Source organism: Magnolia sinica, chromosome 14, assembly GCF_029962835.1.
Source record: "Magnolia sinica isolate HGM2019 chromosome 14, MsV1, whole genome shotgun sequence".
Classification (NCBI taxonomy): domain Eukaryota; kingdom Viridiplantae; phylum Streptophyta; class Magnoliopsida; order Magnoliales; family Magnoliaceae; genus Magnolia; species Magnolia sinica.
In genome coordinates, this window is record NC_080586.1 from 75,131,700 (window position 1) to 75,153,025 (window position 21,326).

The window sequence follows — 21,326 nt, forward strand, 5'->3', positions numbered from 1 at the left end:
TTGGAAAATTAAAAATCAAATGGTCCTGTATGTTTTAAATTTTAGGCTCCCTCTGTAAAATAACCTATAAAAAAAGATGAACGGCGTGGACAATGAAACATGCATTACCGTGGATCTCACGAAGTTTACTCACCAAGCAATGCGTGTCGAGCACTCACTGCCCAATCCGCGGCCGCGATGAACCAAGAAGCGTAGGATCCCGACGAATCGAAAGAAACCTACTTTTAAACCGAGGGCGAGCGAGAGAGGGATCGGATGTGAAAGATTCTTAACTTGAGACTCGGGCCTGTGTCTGTCTTTATATTATCTCTCTCCCCTCTGCTCGAAGTCGAAGATTTCAGCTTAAGCAAGAGAGAGAGGGAGAGAGATTGAAGTAGGTTTTCCAGAAATGGGATTCACATCGTTCGCAGGCAGAGTTCTATTCGCTTCCATTTTCATCCTCTCCGCCTGGCAAGAGTACGAGCTTCTTTTCTTCTCTTCAGATCTCTTCTTTCTATTCTCTCTGTCTATTTCTGAAATGTAATCTAGGGTTTTCTTTCATCTATTTTTCTCTTCTTGTTAAAGCACGCAAGATCTGTTCCTCTTCTTTTATGTGTTTCGAAGCTAGGGTTTTTGTTTATTTTCATATGTATGAGGAATTATAGGGTCCTGATGCGCCATGTCGCTGTAGTGGGATCTATGGTCAGGTGATCCAGGCCATCGATACAACAGGCGATGCGGTGGATGGGGGGTCCGGAATTGGGAGATTCTCGCCTTCAACTGAATAATACTGCACTTGTTTGGAGATGTTGACTGTAATTGGACTTCCAGGATCTTCAGATCTGGATGGTTTAGGGGCAGTCCCATCTGTGGTGGAGCCCATCTGTCGATGGGGTGGGCCACTGGAAGGTTTCCTGATGCAAGAGAATCTTGCAATTTCTCTTCGTAGATATGATGGATGCTGGTATTCTTATCTAGTAATGTTTTGATTTCGAGCTGTTGGGTTTGTTTTCCTAAGCAAGATCATGCGATCCAATCTAATGGCTACTTGGGTTTTATAAAGATGCAAGTTTTTGCCTTTGGCACGGTAGATCGGGAAAGGGGCATTCTTCGCCCACTAGTTGAAATGTCATGCGGTGGATCTGGAGTGCTCATCTAGTGCACGTCCTACTTGCGGACGGTCGACAGTTGAAGATCACATGGTTGGTGGGGAGTAACCTCGAAATGGACAGTGGAAGTTAAGTTGGTTACCAGTCAGCATTCAACAGGAAAAACTGATTGATGAGATGGTCCATTTGGTGTGACTTGTATGCATGGGGTATCCATGGACAAGACCTACAGTCTGGATCCACTACTCCAGCTGCTACATATTAGGTACGGAGTTGATTGGCTTGTCGCATCAGAGCGGCCTGTTGTAAATATGAAGCAGATTTCTCAATCTGTACCATGAGGGGAGATCCTTGTTTAGAATAGAGTCCACACAGCTGGGGCCATGATTCTAGACCATTGTATCCGAACATGCTGGATCAGCATCGACCTCTTATAAATATGAGGCAGAATGTCTATCTACATCAAATAGGGGAGTTTGTTGTCTAGAGTAGACAGTAGAGTGAATATGATAGGGGGTGATGTTTCATTGGTCTAGGCATCTGATTTTTGGAATCACACCTTCAATGAATAATGCCTCCAATAACAGGCCCATGATTAGAAAGTCCCAACTGTCCATCCAATCTTTAGATTCTTCTGTTGAAATTCACTCTCTATTCTTCCTTCACCGTTGATGCCAATGATTCAAGGGTTGGAATTGCCCCATTGGGGACGGGTATCTTTTTTGGGAATGTTCCATCCATGGTGGGATCCAGAGGGTAAATGGTCCTGACCGTTGGGGTCTGTGCTGCAATTGTATGGCCCGTATGCCCATTTGGTACTGAAATAGGTGTTCAATGTATAAATTTGTATGGAAAGGAATTATAGAGCATCCTCAGGCTCTGTTGATCTGATTGGCCCCGCTGCAGATGTAACATGGCCAGGAATTTTCTAGATTTGTATATCCTAGCTGTCCGTTATTTAGTCTTTTTCTTCATGGACTGTGGGGAGTTCGCATATTCTATTCATAAAAGGATTTGCCATGTTCTTTTCTTTAATGATCTATTTGTAGGCCACATAGTGAAGGACTTATGATCTTCCTTTTTCTTTCTTTCTTTCTTTCTTTCTTTCTTGGAGCATGGAAAATCCATAGTGGGTCCATCATTTCAGTTGTCTTGATGGCTGAATGCAGCGCCTATTTTTATAGTCAAGGGAGATACTATATCGGGTCGGGGATTCATATAGTTTCTCATAATATCTATTTGTTGCTTTGAACTTGTTTGATTTTATAACAACTTTGCATTTGAATATTTTCTTTATTTTAAAATGGTTCTCTACCTTTGTTGTGAATGTGGTCTTCCCTCATGGTGACCTTGTGTTTTTTTTTTTTTTTGGCAACACACACATAGATGATTAGAGTCGTATTTGTTTGTTAAGGACATAGGGGTTCTAGATCATAGATATGAATATTGGTATCGTATCGGCACGAGACGATACAAGATATGGGGTCGTCTCTTATCTGCCCGATACCACAAAACTGTTTCAGCTGATACAGGTTGATACACCCATAAAATCCTAATTTGGATTTTTCTTTTTCAAAATTTCACTCATGTCTCCCCCCCTATTTAAATCATGGTAGAAGCTTAAAAATTCATTTAAAGCTAGATCTAGGCCTATTTTGGGATCATGACAAATGATTTGAATGGGATTTGACAAATTGAAGTGAAGTGAGCCATTGTCGGAAAAATTGGAAAGAAGGGTAAACCTTCACTTATATATATATATATTCATAATCTTTTTGTTGTATTTCAATGTAATTGGGCCAAGTTTCCCAAATCATTCCTTGATTTGTGCTCAATTAGGTCCCGTTTAGTTTGACCTTCAACAAATCAAATTTACAGACAACGTTCTCATCAAAGAATGGTTGGATACACCATTGAGTACATGGTCAAAACATAAGAAAAATATAGATTCCTAAATATCTCATTTCCCCCCATTTTTCTAATATTTTACCATTTTTTTTTCTTTAAAAATAAATTCTGTCCGATACGGGCCAATATGACCCTTGATATCGATACACAACACTGTGTTGTATCATTTTTCCGCCGAGTTGATACGCCGACCGATACTGACATTCAGAACCATGGCATATATGTTGGATGCCATAGATGGCATAAGATATGGTGCTGAAGGTCCCAAACTAAGGGATGCCTTTAAGGACAAAAACCCAGTTTTCAAAAGCTTCAAAAGAGGTTGGCTCATCCATCATAGAAAACATGGTCATTATCATAGCCTTGCCTCATTTATATGGGGTTGGCTATACATTGTAAAAAATGACGAATAAAGTAACTGCATTTTTTTTTTGGTGATGGTATAGACTGTAAGCACGCACATGTTGGATGCGGGCCACTCATAGATGGGCCTGCTGTGTATATAGTTGACAGGTTGATTTGATCATCAAGTGGGCCAAATTTGTACAAGAAAGGAACACAGAAATTTGACCAAGGTCCACATTTAGAGCCTGTTTGGATTGGTTGAAATATAAATTGAGGAAATGTTATTTCCATGAAAATGGCATTTTCTGTTGCTGTTTCTGCAAATTTCTTGGAAACGCTGTTTCCATTTCTCTCTCATTTCTTGAAAAGGCTCATTTTTTCGTTTCCTTGCCTAGGCTTAAGAAACACCATTTCCAGTAAGAAATGCCATTTCTAGAAATGCCTTGTTTCGTTTTTGGGCCATTTCGCCCCCCTAATAATAAATTCTCTTTCTTCAAAGGAAAAAAGGTCATTTCTAGAAATGAGGGAAATGAGAGGAAATGATCCCTCTTTTTATAAATAAACGGTCACATGTGCCACCGCCCATCTACTAAGTGCCCCAAATGTTCAATTGTCAATATTTAAGTGCTCCACATGTGCCAATGTCACATGTATAGTATGTGCCACCATTCATCTAAGCGCCACAAATATGTCATTGTGCTACATGTGCCATCACTCGTCTTTTAGTCAACCATGCTGCAATGCACCATACACCTTAATGTGCCTTACTTGTGCCATATGTGCCATTGAGTTCCATGGATGCTGTCCATCTTTAAACTCTTCACATGCACGATACGTGCCAATGTGCAATATAGGCAACATATGCCATTGACCACCTTCAAGTGCTCCACATGTACAAACATCCATTCACGTGCTCCACGTGTGCCAATGTCCCACAATCCATCCTAAAGCACCATACACGTGCCAATGGGCTACATGTGTGACATGTACAACGAACCATCTTCAAGTGTGTCAACGTGCGACATTTGCAACATGTGCCACCCTCATCTTCAAGCACCCTTTTTTAGCTACACTCGTTCTATGAACATTTTGTTCCTTTACTGCCCAACGTTCAGTCCCATAAATCATGTCTGTTATTATAGCCATCCTATCCATTTTAGTTTGAGTGGTGCATGGCAGTCACATTAAACTCAAGACACAAAACTCCATTATGTTTTGTCCCTCAATTCTACAGGCAACATACTTCTCAATCTCTTCGCTGTCGTGAATTATTGATCCAAGACATCAAAAGTGTCATTTTGGGAAAACTTCTTGGTCAACAATTTAAACTATTCTTTGTTCTAAAAAAAAAGGAACTCGTTCCCACTTCTATTGTTACTAAAATTGTACTATATACTCCATTTTAGTACAACTAATTTTAAATCCTTTACATTATAAAACACCCCTTCATAGCTTTGGGTTTATGCCATCCCTTGTCTTGTCAATCAAAACTTTGTCATTTGCTACATCATGGGATATCTTCCTGCAAATGGCTTGTTATCTCATCCATAACTAATGCGAAAAGGTACATTCTCAATGCCGATCCTTGGTGCAAGCCTACAGTGATTAGGAACTCGCCTCTTTCCATTGGTGCTCCTCACATTTGTTATTGCTCCCTTGTACTTATCTTTAACCATGTCAATATATCCTCGTGGAGCACTTTTCTTTCCCAAAACCTTCTAGATTAGGGGACCCTAGATGAGCTTTCTTAAAGCCAAAAAAGACAGGAGATTCTTCCTCTTCCTATATTTCTCCATCAATTGTCTAAGTAGGAAAATAACTTCAGTGGTAGACCTCTCTCCCATAAAATTAGATTGATTTTTTTGATACATTCGTCTCATGCCTTAACCTCTGCTCAATCACTCTTTCTCAAAGTTTTATAGCATTACTTATAAGTTTAATCCCACGATCTTTATTCTTATAAATAGGTACCATGATACTTCTTATCCATTTGTCTGCCATTTTCTTCGATCTAGCAATGTTTTTGAACAAATTTGTTGATGAAAATAACTTAGTATTTCCCAGATACTTTCAAACCTCTATTGGTAATATGGTATACCATTTGGTCCAAGGGCCTTTCCTTTTTCATCTTTCTTAAGGCTTCTTTCACTTCAGATATCCTAATCCTATGAAAGTATTATGGACTATGGCATCATTTGAGTTTATGGTTTCTTTTATCCCTATGCTCTCAGAGAGATTGCTATTTAACATGTTCTAGAAATAGCTTCTCCACCTTTCATTGATTTCATTGTCCTTGACTAGTATCCTTTGGTCATTACTCTTGATGCATTTAACATGATCTTGGTTCCTACTTTCCTCTCTCATTTTTGCAAGTTTGAAGAATGAAGACATTCACTTGTCTCCAATCTATATTGTAAAGATCACCATAAACCTTAAGTTTAGCCTCATTATTATCTTAGCAATCCTTTTGGCGTTTCTATATTGTTCAAGATTTTCATTGTTTCTAGTCCCTCATTAGGCTTTGAAACATGAACTTTTCTTGTTAATAGTTTTCTGTACATAGCCATTCCTCCACCAAGATTCCTTATATGATTGGGTTTTACCTCTAGATGCTTCGAAAGCATCTTTTGCTAGTTTCCAATTGCAGTCAACCATCTCATTCCACATAATGTTTTCTTCTTCCTCAACATTCCACTTCCCTTCTTCCAAAAATTTATTTTAAACAACGTTGTTTCCTCTTCTTTCAAATTCCACTGCCTAGTTGTTGGACACCAATTAATTTCATTCCCTTTCTTCCATCTCTTAATGTAAATATCTATAACCATTAACCTATGTTGGGCGATCAAACTCTCTCCAGGTATTGCCTTGCAGTCCTTATTTTGATTGTTCTGTCTTCCTAGGTAGAAAGAAAATTGTTTGGCTTGTATGTGATCCACTTATCCTCTTTTTAAAGTATTTTGTTTGCGAGAGCTTGATTATTTGACATAGTGAAATCAAGGATAACTTCTCCCATCTCATTTCTTCTCCCAAGACCATATTCTTCATGTACTCTCTCATATCTTGTACTTTCTTTTCCTATATGACCATTTTAGTCCCCTCCTACAAATATCCTCTATTAGCAATTTCTTGCACTAGGCCATCCATATTCTTCAAGAATTGTCTCTTGATTCTATCCTCTAACCCTACCTGCAATGCATATGCACTGATAATATTGATTTTTTCTCTCCTAACATAAGTTTTATTAATAATATCCTATCACTTATTCTCTTAACATTTATAACTTTAGCTTTAAATCTTTATCTAACACTATCCCTACCCCATTTCCATTATTATCATTTCCTTACATACCAAAGCTTATACCCATCAATGTCTCTAGTTTTGGCCCCTTTCTACTTGGTCTCCTAAATGCAAGCTATATTAACTCTCATTCTTTTCATTGTATCTGGTAACTCTATACTCTTATCTATTAGTGTTTGAAATAGCGAATATCGGTAGTATAGCATTCACTCCTTTAAAGCGTGAGGCGTAAGCTACATAGCATGTAGCCTGCATGCTACTTTTAAGGCCTGTTTGGTACGTCGGTTTAGATGGGATTAGGTGGGATAGAATTGCATTTGGTCCTGTGCAAATTCCATCCGGTGTTTGGGGAGGACGGGAAGGGTTGGGATAAGGAGGGATGGAATTGTATTTGGTCCCATGCAGTATTTCCGGTGGATTTTGAAATCCACTACACGTGTGTTCCCACATTGATGCATGTGTTTTACCCATGCTGTTCATCCATTTATGCCTTTTACACATGACGTTCTAGTTATATGCGTGTACAAATGACTGACATCAGTTGTGAATTTGGTTTGTTGATTACAATTCCATAGTCCACCAAACTAGATTTTGCTTAATCCAGTGTTTTCCCCATAGCAAGAATTTTATCCCAAACATGGGGGTTGGATGACCAAAATACCATGGTATTTCCAGGCATGCAATCATTGTGCAATAATGGTGTTAATCCCATCTAATACAATTCCATACCATTTAATCTTGTGGACCAAACAAGCCCTTGGATTTTTAATTAACTTTGCTCTTGGTTGTGATATTTGATGCAACCAAACACATCCTAAAATAATAGGAAAAAGAGGGCAAAGATAGAGTATAAAGATAAAGAAATAGCAATGGAATTGATTTAACACCATTGATTGTGTTACTTTACTAAAATCATTGAAAACATTAACTAATTTGTATTAAAAATATAAAAATATAAAAATATAAAAATATAAAAAATCACTGAAAACATTAATTAATGAGAAATGCTCACACACAACTAGTTGGACCATTCGAATTGCAATTAGTTGTGTATTAAATAGCAAAAATACCTCTCTTTAACCACGCGTAATTCCCCTCATAAGTGGCTATCTGATATCAAGTCTTACATAGGTAAGATGGGAATACGGTCACAAGATCCAACCCGTTCATCAAATAGGGTCCACTAATTAAATTTTATTTGTAAAAAAATTAATAAATGGTCCTCATCACTAAAGCCACAAATGCGAGTTGAATTTGGACAATTAAAATGGATTTGTAACATTCCACTTTTCTTGTAGAAGAATATCATACCATTGATCACAGAGAAATAATATTTTATATTCTTCACATGCTTATAAGAGACCTTATCTGGTTAACGAATCGGATTTCTTGCACATGTGGTGTTTTGCACAAATATATCACATGTGTATAGCTCCAATTATCCCATTTTCTTTAAAAACAAGCCAATTACCCATTTTTCTCTCTTCATTTAATGACCTCTCTCCTCATTTAATACTCTCTCTCTCCCCTTACAATTGGAAAGGACAGATTGCCCGTAAAGTGAAGGGAAGCTAGTGGGGCCCCAATGTGATGTTTGTGATAAATCTACTTTGTCCATCACTTTTGTTAGATCATGTTAGGACATGGGCTCAAAAATAAGTTAAGATCTAAAACTCAAGTGGGCCACATGATAGGAAAGGTGAGGATTGAACGTCCACTATTGAAACATCCGTGGGGCCATTAAAGTTCTTGATCAAGCTAATATTTTTTGCATTTTCAGTTCATCCCAGTAGGAGTGACCTTTTGAACGGTGTGGATGGCAAATAAACATCACGGTGGACCCTAGGGAGCTTTCAATGGTAAGCATTCCCCTCCCACTTTTTCTAGTCGTGCGGTCCACATGAGTTTTGGATTTGCTCATTTTTTGGCCCATTTCCTAACATGATTTGGCAAAATGGATGGATATGGTGGATTTGTCAGAAACATCACAGTGGCCTTACCTAGCTTCCCATCCCAAGAAGTTCATGTTAAAGGCTTTGATAGGTAATCTGCATCCATTGGAAACAAAATGATTGTTTCGCTGCCCAGGTTTTGTGGGATCCATCGTGATGTATGTTGGATTTTATCCACACTGACCATCCATTTTGCCAGATTATTGCAAGGCATGAACAAAAAAAAGAGGCAGATCCAAGGCTCAAGTTGACCACACAGTGTGGATTGATTGCTCACCATTAAAAAAATCATTGGGAGCTTAAGAATTTTGGATCAAGCTGATATATGTGTTTTCCCTTCACCGAGGTCTATGTGGCTTTATGAATAGGTTGGATGGCAAGTAAATATCAAAGTGGCACCTAGGAAGATTTCAATGTTGAAAGTCATTATCACCATTTCTTCTATGGTGTGGTCCACTTGATCCTTGGATTTGCCTTTTTTTATTTTTTATTTTTTATTTTTTTGGGTTCATACTCTAAAATGGCCTGGAAAAATAGATGGATGGCGTGGATTAACCCCTTACATCACGATAGGCACAAAGCCTTGCCTGAACCATCCATGTTACATCTCGGGGCATTCAACGACTCTCTCATCTTATATCCAAAACTAAATGAATGCTTTCTCTCACTCTCTCTCTATTAACGTTTCACATTAAGAGAGAGCCATTTGAATGCCCCTAGGATGTAATATGGACGGTCCATGAAAGGTTTTGTGGGGCTCATTGTGATGTAAGGGGATAATCCATGCCGTTCGTCTTTTTTACCCGACTATTTTAGAGTATGAACTCAAAAAGAGGCAAATCCAAGGATTAGGTGGACCGCACCATAGAAGAAGTGGTGATAATGACACCCCCTGTCGAAACCTTCCTAGGGCCCACCGTGATGTCTATTTTCCATCCAACCTGTTCATAAGGTTGTGCAAACCTAGATGAAAAGAAAACATAAGTATCAGCTTGATCCAAAACTTCTGCAACTCCCAATGAGTTTTTAACGGTGGGTGTTCAATCCTCATTGTGTGGTCCACTTGAGCCTTGGATTTGCCTCATTTTTGGGTTCTTGCCTTAAAATAATATGACAAAATGGATAAAATCTATAATCACTGTGGGCCCCATAGAGCCTAGGCAGCAGGGGACTCCATCGGCTACTAATGTACTCGGAATATCTGCAACGGGAAGCTAGGTGGGGCCTACGGTGATGTTTGTGACAAATCCATCCCGTTCATCCATTTTGCTAGATCATATTAGGAAATGGGATAAAAAATGAGGTAGATCCAAAACTCATGTGGGTCACACCACTAGAAAAAGTAGGTAGTGGAATGCCTAACATTGAAACCTCCCTAGGATCCACCACGATGTTTATATGGCATCCGTACCGTTCATAAGATCATTTCTATTGGGATGAACTGAAAATACAAAAATATTAGACTGATCAAGAACTATGGCCCCACGAATGTTTCAACGATGGACGTTCAATCCTCACCTTTTCTTGTCATGTGGCCCACCCGAGTTTTGGATCTAACTCATTTTTTGGCCCATGTCCTAACATGATCTAAGAAAACTGATGGACGGGACAGATCTATCACAAACATCACGGCGGGCCCCACCTGGCTTCCCTTCGTATGAAGGCTTTCTCAAATGCCCGTCGGTTTCCAATGTTATAGTTACAGGGGATAGGTAGCATTAAATGAGAAGAGATGACATTAAATGAAGAAAAAGAGGAAGAATAGGAGACTTGTTTCCAAAGAAAATGGGATAATTAGAGAAACTGTACGCTTGTGATATATCTGCGCGATGCATCATATGAGTAAGAAATCTGGTCCGTTAATCAAGTAAGGTCCCTTATAAGCATGTGAAGAATATATATATATATATCAATTGTAGGAAATCCATTCCATCTGTCCTGATTCAACTTGAATGTGTGGCTCTAGTGATGAGGATTATTTACTAATTTTTTGTAGATAAAATTTAATTAGGGGCTCTATTTGGTGAATGGGCTAGATCTGTGACATGTGTTACATGTGGTTAAAGAGAACTTTTTTTTGCTATTTAATGCACATCTAGTTGGACCAATTTGAATGGTCCAACTAGTTGTGTGTGAGCATTTCTTTTTTTTAATTTTAATGTTTAATGAAAATAACTTGTTGTGTAAGCTACGTAACATGTGTCGTAGGCTACATGTGACTCAAGCTTTTACCATGAGCTACATAACATGAAAGCCAAGCTACGCTACATAGCATAAGCAATTTATGACATTGGCGTAAGCTAAGTAGCTACACATGACTAAAGCTATTTTCACGAGCTACATAGCATTAAGGCCAAGCTACACTATACAACATAAGCTACACGCTACGTGGCATAAGCTATTTATGACATTGGTGTAAAAGCTAAGTAGCTACACGTGACTTAAAACTATTTTCACGAGCTACATAGCGTTAAGGCTAAGCTATGCGACACAATGTAACCTATTTAAATCATTGGTTCGTATACTCCATGTGTCAAGGTGAATGCTATCATCCTAGAATAGCTTCCTTACCCGCACGCGTCCAGAATGGCAGGGGAACCCTCGCCTACTTCTCACAGCAACCAAGCTCTGTTGCGGTGCGTCACTTCCAGGGGATGCCCTAGCTAACTTGCTATTTTCTCACTGCACCCAGGTTCCGATGCTGTGCGTCGCTCACAGGGGATGCCCTGGCCAACTCTTGCCCATCTCTTGCTGCACCTAGGTTCCAATGCTGCACGTCGCTTGCAGGGAACACCCTAGCATAAGTATGGAATGTCATATCGTTTGGATTCATGTTGGAAGTATGGCATGAGTTTGACTCTTGCTGCCGAACTTACTCAATCCTCTTTTATCTGGGTTGGGGACTGCAATGAGAGCATAAAACTCCCATAGGCATAATGTAATAGACTGTTACATAGGTTGATTACAATCAAACGCCATCTAATAGTCTATTACATAGGTTGATTAGATTACAAGCAACGATTTATGTATGCAGAATGATTTTTATTTATTTATTAATAATTTTAGCTCTAGAACTAATTTTAACACAAGGGAAGAATGGCAATTAACACAAAATTATCCGTTAGGGCAACCGAAAGCTGCTTCCAATGATATACAAGTTAGACACCCTCCCTGGATCCACTCACACATTCCAATAAATCAAGTAACCATTACAATTACAACATCCAAATTCTACAAAATCAATCCTTAAAAAAAAAAAAACTACAAAACCATTAAAAGAAAACAGCTCGCTATTCAAATAATTCAAATGAATCAAATAATGATTATGAGTCAGTGATCATTCAAATAAGTTAATCATATTCCATAACCATAAATATTGTAGAAAACCAACTGCAAAAGCTAAGTCAATCTAGCAAGTTATGACTTACGAATGAAAATGGTCAACAATCATCGTTGGATGATGCTGGCGACCACTAGTGACGGTAGCCTCTATTTCTTGATTCTTACTATCTCCTATCGCATGCCTCTCCCTCTCTTCCAACCAGTATAGAAGTGTGTGATTTGGTAAAATTTAATCCAAGTAGATTGGACAATACCTGTTTTTTGTCACTCTGATACGCTGATCTCTTGATATATTTTAATCTCAATTTACGTTGTAGTGCATGAAGACCATCATCTTCAACTATCAAGCTGTAAGTATGAGGGAGAAAGTGCTCCACTTCCTCTCGCAACTGGAGGACGAATTGTCTGACTGAGAACTCTTACTGCAATCTTTTGTCGGGCATGTGCACTTTTTCCTAATTGATCCACCGATCAGCTGTATTGAAAAAAAAATAAAAATACAATTAATCATAAGTTACTTAGTAGTACATATGTCACTAACCATAAAAAAGTTCGTATTTCAGTCTACATCATATGCTAAAAAAGCATAATTTACTTCCAATCATAATTTCTCCTAAATCTTCTCCCGAGGGGTATCTACATTATGGTCTATTTTACAATTTTCTGCCTGAAGCTTCCCCAGCAAGTGCATACTTATCCAATTGTGACCAAGTGCATAGGGGAAGATTATAAGTTCAATTTCAGTAAGCATATTTGGAATCCATTTGATATCTTAATTCAAATGGAAGAGAGAGAGGGAGAGAGTTGTTGGCTTTAGTAAGTGCAAGTATTTACCTATTGACGTCCGACTCTAGTGTTTCTATTACATTTTTCAGTTTGGCACAAATCTCTTAAAAGAAGAAGCAGAAAGAAAAAATTGTACTTATCCAAGTCTTGGAATTGTCGGTTTAGGTGGTAGCCTAGAATGATGGCAAAAAATAAAGAAAAAGATTGGAAGCTGCACAAGTCATAACAGTGATTCAGGATTATAAAATATGATTTTAGTTAAACTAAAGGAGCTGGTGGAGACAGTGTAGTGTGTGTGAGTGATCCAGGCTTCAATCCCTGGTAGTGTTACTTTTCCAAAAGAAAAAAAAAGAAAAAAAAGAAGAAAAGAATGAAGATTGAAAGCACCACGTGTTATTTGCTGCATGAATGTTATGATGAAGCTGTTGGGTCCAATTTTTCTCAATCATTTTCAAGTACTTTTTGTAGTTCTAACAATCGCATTGAATAACAAGTACTCTATCCATGGATTTGTAAAGAAAGCCCAACATCGGGATTGTCTCTCTACAAATTCAATAAGTCAAATTAATGGTTCCATGACCTTGAAAACCTAATGAACTTGTTGGTAATTACGAATACTGCAATTGATGTGCTTCTTGTCTTCTTTCTGTACTTCGAGTTGAGCCAGTCCCTTGATTTGAGCATCTCGTGTAGTGCCCCCATGCTTGTGTAGGCTCTCCAATGAGATTACATTTGTGGCAAACCCTATCATTTGCAGCCTCATCAACTCTCACCCATTTTCTAACTTCTTTATTAAGGCAATTATCTAGTTATGATTGTAGATAAATGTCGTGTTTGTTCTCGCCTTTTTAATTGACATCATGACATTCTTTTTCTTTGGATGAGGTCGATTAAGTGGGTAACACATGTTGACAGAAATAAGTGATCTCGTTTCCAGCAATATCTTTCCTTTTGCCTTTTATAGGTCGCCTTGTTGATAGTGATCTCCTTGATTTTGCTTACCACCTAATCCATCAGACTGAAACATAGCATACATCTTTCGCCTGGTCTGGTGCTTCTATGGCTTTATGACACACTATATCAAGTTGATAATAATCAATGAAGTTTATCACATGTCTGTTGGATCAGCCCAACCATAGCCAATAACAGTGTAGCCATTAACCCCTTCTATCATCCTAATCCCTCTTACATACTCCTGCACTTCTCTGTTTCCTGATTCGTACATTTATCTCCAATTTTCTATGATGTGGGTGCATGGATCCTTGGACATGCCTCTGCTGTTGCATCTATTACAATCTGCCGATAGGGGGATTCTGCAATATTTAGAGTGATGTTTCCATGTAGGAAGAGCTCGCTGTTGCTCTCCTAAGCTTATCTATCACCCATTTTGACCACATTTGTTTCAATCTCTTCTGCTTTGTAGATTCTTTTCTAAAAAGTATAAGCCCACCTTTAGGTTTCTCTAGCTCCCCTTAACATCATGCTGAGAGAATCTTCTACTGCTGTCTTCCACTTCCTCTTCTTCTTGCCATTGATTACCTCCAGCTGGTGGAGGTTGTCACGTGCTAAAGGCACAGCACAGAATGTACCTTGCCATTGGCGCCATCCTATATCCTCCTTATTCTCCCTTGCCATCTTGCTGCTGTTTCCAACTGCCTTTCAAGTACTAACTGCATTATGCAACTCACTGTCTCTCCAACTCTGCAAATCTGCTAAAATATAAATATGCCAAAAATAGATCTAGCTAAAACATTTTATAAACAACTATTTCCCACAGAAATTTCAAGAAAAGAAAAAGTTTGGATTGTGCATCATCTCAAAAATGACCCAGAAAATCCTGAAACATGTGAAATTGATTGGATTTATCTCAATGACGCACAGATCTGGCTTAAACAAAGGTTAAAACAATAATCTCCAGAAAGAAATATCAATAATACTAAGAAAATGGATAAATACTGTCCAGGTTGCTATTCCTCTTGAAAACACCGTTACAAATGCTGAAGATGTGCGAAATTGGTGGGATTAGCTCAATAAGGCACAAGGCTTGATCAAACAATGTGAAAACAACAATTTGCCCAATGAAATTGCAAGAGAAAGCTATGGAAAAGATTGGAATGAATAGTAACTATATCACAACGCATCTTGAAATTGGCCTGAGTGAAGTAAATTAACAAAATAGATCTAATCGATCACAAATCAATCATGATTTGGTGGATACCCTATTATGCTGAAATTTGACAAAATGAAGAAAATAAAGAATAATTGATGGATATCTCTCTCTCTCTCTCTCTCTATATATATATATATATATATATATATATATATATTCATTTTTCTCAAAAATGGCTGTGTGCCTTTGATTCTTCAAATCCTGCTCAAATATTGAATTTTGATCTTGTTTCTTGGCCTAGATTTGGTTCAAAATCAGTTTCCTCTCTCTCTCTCTCTCTCTCTCAAAACCAGTTTCCTCTCTCTCTCTCTCTATATATATATAACAGAATAGGAGAAAAAGTGGTTGAAAGGGCCTCGAACCCATGCTTATGGTGGCTGATGATCCTACTGTGTCAGAGCCACTGTGGTTGACATGTTTGACAGGGGCCAATACAAGGCAATTAATTTTATGGGGCTGAAACGTGAAGCAATACCAGCTGATATGGTTCTGATATTGCCATGTTGGATGATAAGTTGCTATTTTTTTTTTCTGATCCATCGTCGTGGCATATTAGGATGTGCTCCTTATGCACCAGTCCATACAACTGGTGCCCATGGTTTGGTGATTCAGACTGTTGGCCCCACCATGGATGAGGATGCCTTCAAATCCTGAATCCTTGCTTCAATGAAGTGCCTAAGCTACGAAAAGATGGTTATAATGAGAGGTTTTCTGGCTCCACAAGTACCCTCTTCACACACCTTACATGTTGCATGTGTGCCAACCTGGCATGTCTGGGACATCTGAGCCATGTGTAATGCCCAACAATGTAGGAAGCCTGGTGCAAACAGGATGTTTGACTCATTACGCTGGTCATCCATTTTGTAGAACAGTGGCGGTTCAGAAAAAAATTGCCACATTCAAGGTAAATGTCTGACACACCTAATGAGGGGACTGGCCTGATTTTCATGCCGGGTAGTCTACGTAATGGGCCCTTTATGCTCAGATGTCCCACATGCATGCTATGTTGGAATGTGGGTTGCATGTGGGGTTACTAACAAACCTTAAGAAAAGAATATGCAGCATCGGACTGAGGAGAAGGCCAGAGATTACAGGGTTAGGATCTTCTGATGTGGGGCAGATTGAGACACTATGTCCTGACTCCTGAGTACCAGGAGATTCAGCACCCTGGACCATCTCTGTACCGACACTGACAGCCTGATACTTCACTGTTCTTCTCAAGAGAAGTTGTTCCAACTGCAAAGGGAAAACAACAAATTTCCTGGCTTCATGAATTATTTTCTCTTGGTGCACACTGTGATTTATACTTACATGGCATGTTTTTGCTCAGGTTCAATGAATTTGGGGTTGATGGTGGGCCTGCAGCGAAGGCCTTCAGACCCAAATATAATCGTTTCACGAACCATGTGACATCTCATTTAGGTGTGCAGGTGCCGCCAATTGAGGTGAGACACCATTTGACATTTTCCCCTCATACCCGAAGTCTCTATCTTGTGTAGTGTCATTTGTAACTTTGAGTGAATGCTCCTGGCAGATTAAACAATTAGTCGCTGCTTCTATAGCTATGAAAGGGATTGGAGGTATACTGTTTATCTTCGGCAGCACCTTTGGAGCCTATCTCCTGGTTTGTTATTCTCCATCTTCCAGATTATGCATAATTTTTTTCTTGTTGATTCTTTTAGCCTTTTAGATGGATTATCTAACTAGATGAGTGCTAAACGATTTGCATATCCTTCATAGTTATGATGAATCCAAGCCACTCATCAGGCAAGCCTCAACATGAGTGTGTTATAGTATCCAAAAGTAGTATTGAGTTAACAAATCCTAACCGCTGATCTTGATGGGGTAAAAAAAGCAGTTTAAAGAAGGTTGACCAATGGTTCACGTTCAATGGTCAGGTTCATTGATTCGTTTGTCCAAGTGCCTCACTTTTTGGATGAGGTCTTTCACGATGCTTGGGTGTGGAGTTTGTACAGTAAATTTGGGTTTTCATTTCGTGCAAATGGGCCTAATGGTTCCTTGGTTCAAACCATTTATGAGATGGGCCCCACTGTGGTGACTATGACCCATCCACAATAAACTGAATAAGATTGAAAGATACCTGCCATTGAATGTGTTTGGTTTTTCCTGCTTGAAGTGAACCCACTCTTTTTAATTTTTCATTTTTTTTCCCTTTTTTTTTTTGAACATTAAAAGTGGATCCTCGCTGTATTATCTTTCTGAATTACTCATTTGCTTGGTACCTCCTGAGCAATGTATGGCTATGCTTTTAGGGTTTTTCATTTCCATGATGGTCATGAGCTGGTTGGAAACATGTGCGCGTGCACGCACTGCATTCTCTATTTATTCCTCAATTCAAGCTGGCTTTTCCAATGCTTTTTGAATCTAATGTGTTGAAGCTACTGCTTTTTAATCATTGCAGATTCTGCAGTTGGCATTTGCTACTCCCATTCTCTATGACTTCTACAACTATGACATTGAGAAGCCAGAATTTCTGCAACTTTTCCTCAAGTTCACACAGGTCAGTGATGCAGATTTCGTGTGTTGTCAAGTGTGATAAAATTCAACAATGAAATCCATCCTGACATTTATATCTTTCGGGGGTAAAAAAAAAAAGAAAAAAAGGGAACTCCATCCTGACATTTATGTATATTTTTCCTTCTGGCAGAGTTTGGCGCTCTTTGGTGCATTGCTCTTTTTCCTTGGGATGAAGAACTCCATTCCGAAGAGGTCCAAGAAGAAGGTTCCCAAATCAAAGATGAACTAAGATCTAAGGGATAGCTGAGCGTCGATGCACCGTGGCTGCCTTGTTCTCTCCCCGCTCCTTTTGTTCACGTGTATCGGATTAAATTTTTTTTTTAGTGGGGGTATGTTGTCGCCAATCATTCCCTCCTTTTGAGATGAATTATTACGGTTTTCTAGTCATTTTACTTTAGTTGTAAAACTTAGTCCTGCTTGGCTTTTTTTGTTTCCCTTCAACTTAAATTCTAGGCAGTAGTTTGATTTGGTACAAGAATTTATATTGAAAAATGGGGCTTCCTTTCTGTTTTTATGCAATTTAATCTTCTGATGGAGTTTTCATTGTTTGGCAGACAATAAGGGGGCCTCAGTTTCTAGTTTGGCGAGAAGAAAAAAAGAAAAAAAGAAGAAGAGGTCGGTGGCCTCATCTTCATGATCTAGGTAGTTCATTTGGTGAATGGGCTCATCCTCCCCATTGAGAAAATATTGGATTTTCTAGTGGTTTGGATTTGTCTCCAATTGAATGTAGACTGCTGGCTAAACTTTCGATTTTCAGGTCACCCCAATTGGACAGGATTCTGTTGGAGGTGACCCCACATCCAAAATGGTTCAGATTGCACTAGATGATCCGCCTCGCTTTGGCCGAAAGGTCATTTGGCTGAGCCGTATGTTGTTATATTTGGGAATGGAGCAGGATCTTAATCTTGTGGAGTTGATACAGGGCTGATTTACAGAGAAAAGGGTTGAACCGATTGCAGGGTTTGGTGTGTTAATTTGCATGGCTAATAAGCCAGCCTCCCTTGGAGAAATGAGGAGGCTCACCGCAGCCTGTAAAGGCGTGCCAAGGCACCCTTCCTGGCTATGCGATGGCAGAATCCCTTTTCTCTATAGAGATAAATCATCATCTGTACGCAGTCGACTTCGAAAGATTGCCTCAACAACCTGTGTTTGGCGAAGGGGTGAGAGGCTTCTCAGCATTCCGTGTCGACCTAGGGCTGAAAGTCGGGCGGGTTCAACCTGAGTGACCGACCTGACATTGGGTTGGGCTCGGGCAAGATGTATAAGGTTTGGTCTTGAGCTTGGGCTATATAAGCACCAACCTGATAAAACTTGGGTTGGGCTTGGGTTGAGGTCTTGGGTTGCCGACCTAACCCGGACCCGATCGATATATATATATATATATATAAAACTTATAAATTATAATTGAGTGTGGATTGTTTGTGTGGAAGGCACATGAAATTCTAGTGACGTCGGGTCTCATTGGTCCACACCATTTGCAATGACTCAAGCTACCAAGATGTGCTACACAACACGACTTTTAAAGAAGTAGTTGTTCTATATTTTAGCTTGTTTGTTTAGAAAAAAATGAGGTTCTTTATGATATATATATATATATATATATATATATATATATATATATATATATATATATATATATAATTAATAAAATTGGAGGTACAAAAAATAAGTTGTGTATTGAAATATAATAAACTAATGTAATAATGAAAATATTAGCATGTATTCACCTGACCAACCCGATCAACCCGACTGAGCCTGCTTGGGTTTGGCTTGGGTTGAGAATTTCCAACCCGAGGTTGTGTTGGGTTAGGGTTGAGGTATAGGAACTTTGGGTTGGGCTAGGGTTGAGCACCAACCCGGCCCAACCCACCTGACTTTCAGCCCTATATCTACCCATGTGGAAAATGAGGTGAACCATGCAGACTGGATAGGACTCGATATGGCAGTTTTGAGATGAAGCCATTTTTAGAGAGATTTCTAGTGTTTGATAAGCAGAGTTGCTAAATATTTGAGTGGGTTTGTAGATGATTTGCTGGAACAGTGTATGTGTGTGTGGGAGGCACTTCCACTCTTTTGTGCTTGGTCATGCCGGATGGTGATATATTGGCTTGCGAATGGTATGATTTGCTGTAGAGTTGTCACTAGCTGGGGATTCTTGAGTAAGGGCCTTGTTGATGGAGAAGGAAGGGGTAAGGCACCCTTCACCGTTTGTGTGCAGTTTTCACTTTGTGAGATTTAGGGAATTTTGATGATTCAAGGCCATAAAGACTTATTGCCCAACTCAGTTGGGAGAGATTCAAAACCGTGAAGGATCATTGCTCAATTATGCTATGACCAAGGAGATGATCATTGCTCAACTGTGGTCTTGCCCAAAGAGTCAGTCATGACTCGACTAGGGTGCAGCAAGATTCAAAATTAAGGAAGATTTTATTACTCAATTGCGATCACGACCGAGGCAGCAGTTATTGCTCGACTGCAAATGTGATTGAGGAGATTTATTGCTTAAAAAGAAATAAAATGAGATTGTCTTCTAATTTATGATGTACCAGGATCTGATGATTCGACAAGACCTAGAGCATATATTGAACATATCGATCACTAAAGAAAAGAAGAAAAATTTGTAGCAAGAGGTATATCGGAGGGGAATGTTGCATTGTGTCTTTAAGTAAAAATAGAAGCAAGAAATGGCCATATGGAGTGGCAAGCAAGTGAAGATGTGAGAGGGGGGAGGAGACCAAGAGACCTGATGCTGTTCGTGGAAGAGATGCTCAGATATCTTAAACCAGTAAAAATAGAAGAAATGGCCACATGGAGTGACGGGCAAGTGAAGATGTCAGAGGGGGAAGAAGAGACCTGACACTATTCGGGGAAGAGATGCTCGGATATCTTAAATCCCAACGTACTCCATTGGGATGGGTTGGCTTGGCCAGGATACGATGGATGGCTTGGGGAAGAGGGTCCTGCTGAGATGGTTTAGATGAGGGGGTGAGAGGAATGGATGACTTGGATGCTTCCTCCTCTCTTCCTCCCACTCTCTCCCTTGGTAGAGAACTTAGTCCACGAGAAATGAGGGCAGATGGGGTATTTATATACAAGACATTGACATTTTGATAATTAGTAGGGAAGCTGGTAGACAAAATACCATGCGACATGATCCAATTGGTTGTCGGGGCTTATTGGGACACGTGGAACTTTTTCATAGGCAGTTGAGATGGCAAAGCTTGTAATTTGGAAGAAAGTTAAGGGCATGGTGGAAACCAGCTTGAACCCATGGAACTTGTGGACACTAGCATGTTTGACATTCGTGGGGCAGAGAAAATCAAATTTCTGCGACCAGGTTTGACCTTCTAACTACCAATCGTTTGTTGCTACCCTGAGTGACATGTGGCAACTTCTGATTAACTGAAGAATGCCAATAAGTTTTGAATTTCCACTAGCATAGATATGACTGATTGGCCTTATTTCGGTGTTCAGAGGGTTCAAATAACGCCCTTGGTTGGTTCGGATTGGGTCGATGGCTTTTCGATGGGCTTGAGTTGAGGATAAACAACAAAAATGATCTTATGCCCCTTTATCTATACTAACTCATTCATGAGAAAGCCAATAGTATGGATTTTGCACTTTGGCTTGCAAAGAATACAATAGGACTATAATTTTATTTTTGTGATAGTTGATTGCTTTTCTAAAATATCATATTTTATTTCTTACAAAAATATTATTGGTGCCTCTCACATTGCTCACATATTCTTTAAAAAGATCATCATGTTTTATAGTATTTTAAGGACCATCACCTTCGATTTAGATACATGGTTTGTTACCCACTTTCATAGAATTTTGTGGAAACACATAGGTTCTGAAATTCAATTTTTAAGTATCTATCATTTACAAATTGACGGTCAA

General features: G+C 39.1%; 1 protein-coding gene across 1 annotated transcript; it reads left to right on the top strand.

Moving 5' to 3' along the window:
- Window positions 1-247: 247 nt before the first annotated feature.
- LOC131226232 (uncharacterized) lies at window positions 248-17,943 on the top strand. Its single transcript, XM_058222012.1, has 5 exons — window positions 248-456; window positions 16,219-16,333; window positions 16,423-16,512; window positions 17,311-17,409; window positions 17,557-17,943. The coding sequence occupies exons 1-5, from the start codon at window positions 389-391 to the stop codon at window positions 17,653-17,655; spliced, it is 471 nt and encodes a 156-aa protein (XP_058077995.1). The 5' UTR covers window positions 248-388; the 3' UTR covers window positions 17,656-17,943.
- Window positions 17,944-21,326: the final 3,383 nt, after the last annotated feature.

Bases quoted from the DNA above. Each gene is read 5' to 3' on its own strand.
- LOC131226232 (XM_058222012.1), top strand. From the start codon at position 389: ATGGGATTCACATCGTTCGCAGGCAGAGTTCTATTCGCTTCCATTTTC. The intron at 16,334-16,422 runs GTGAGACACCAT...TGCTCCTGGCAG, and splicing joins TGCAGGTGCCGCCAATTGAG to ATTAAACAATTAGTCGCTGC. The intron at 17,410-17,556 runs GTCAGTGATGCA...TCCTTCTGGCAG, and splicing joins TTTTCCTCAAGTTCACACAG to AGTTTGGCGCTCTTTGGTGC.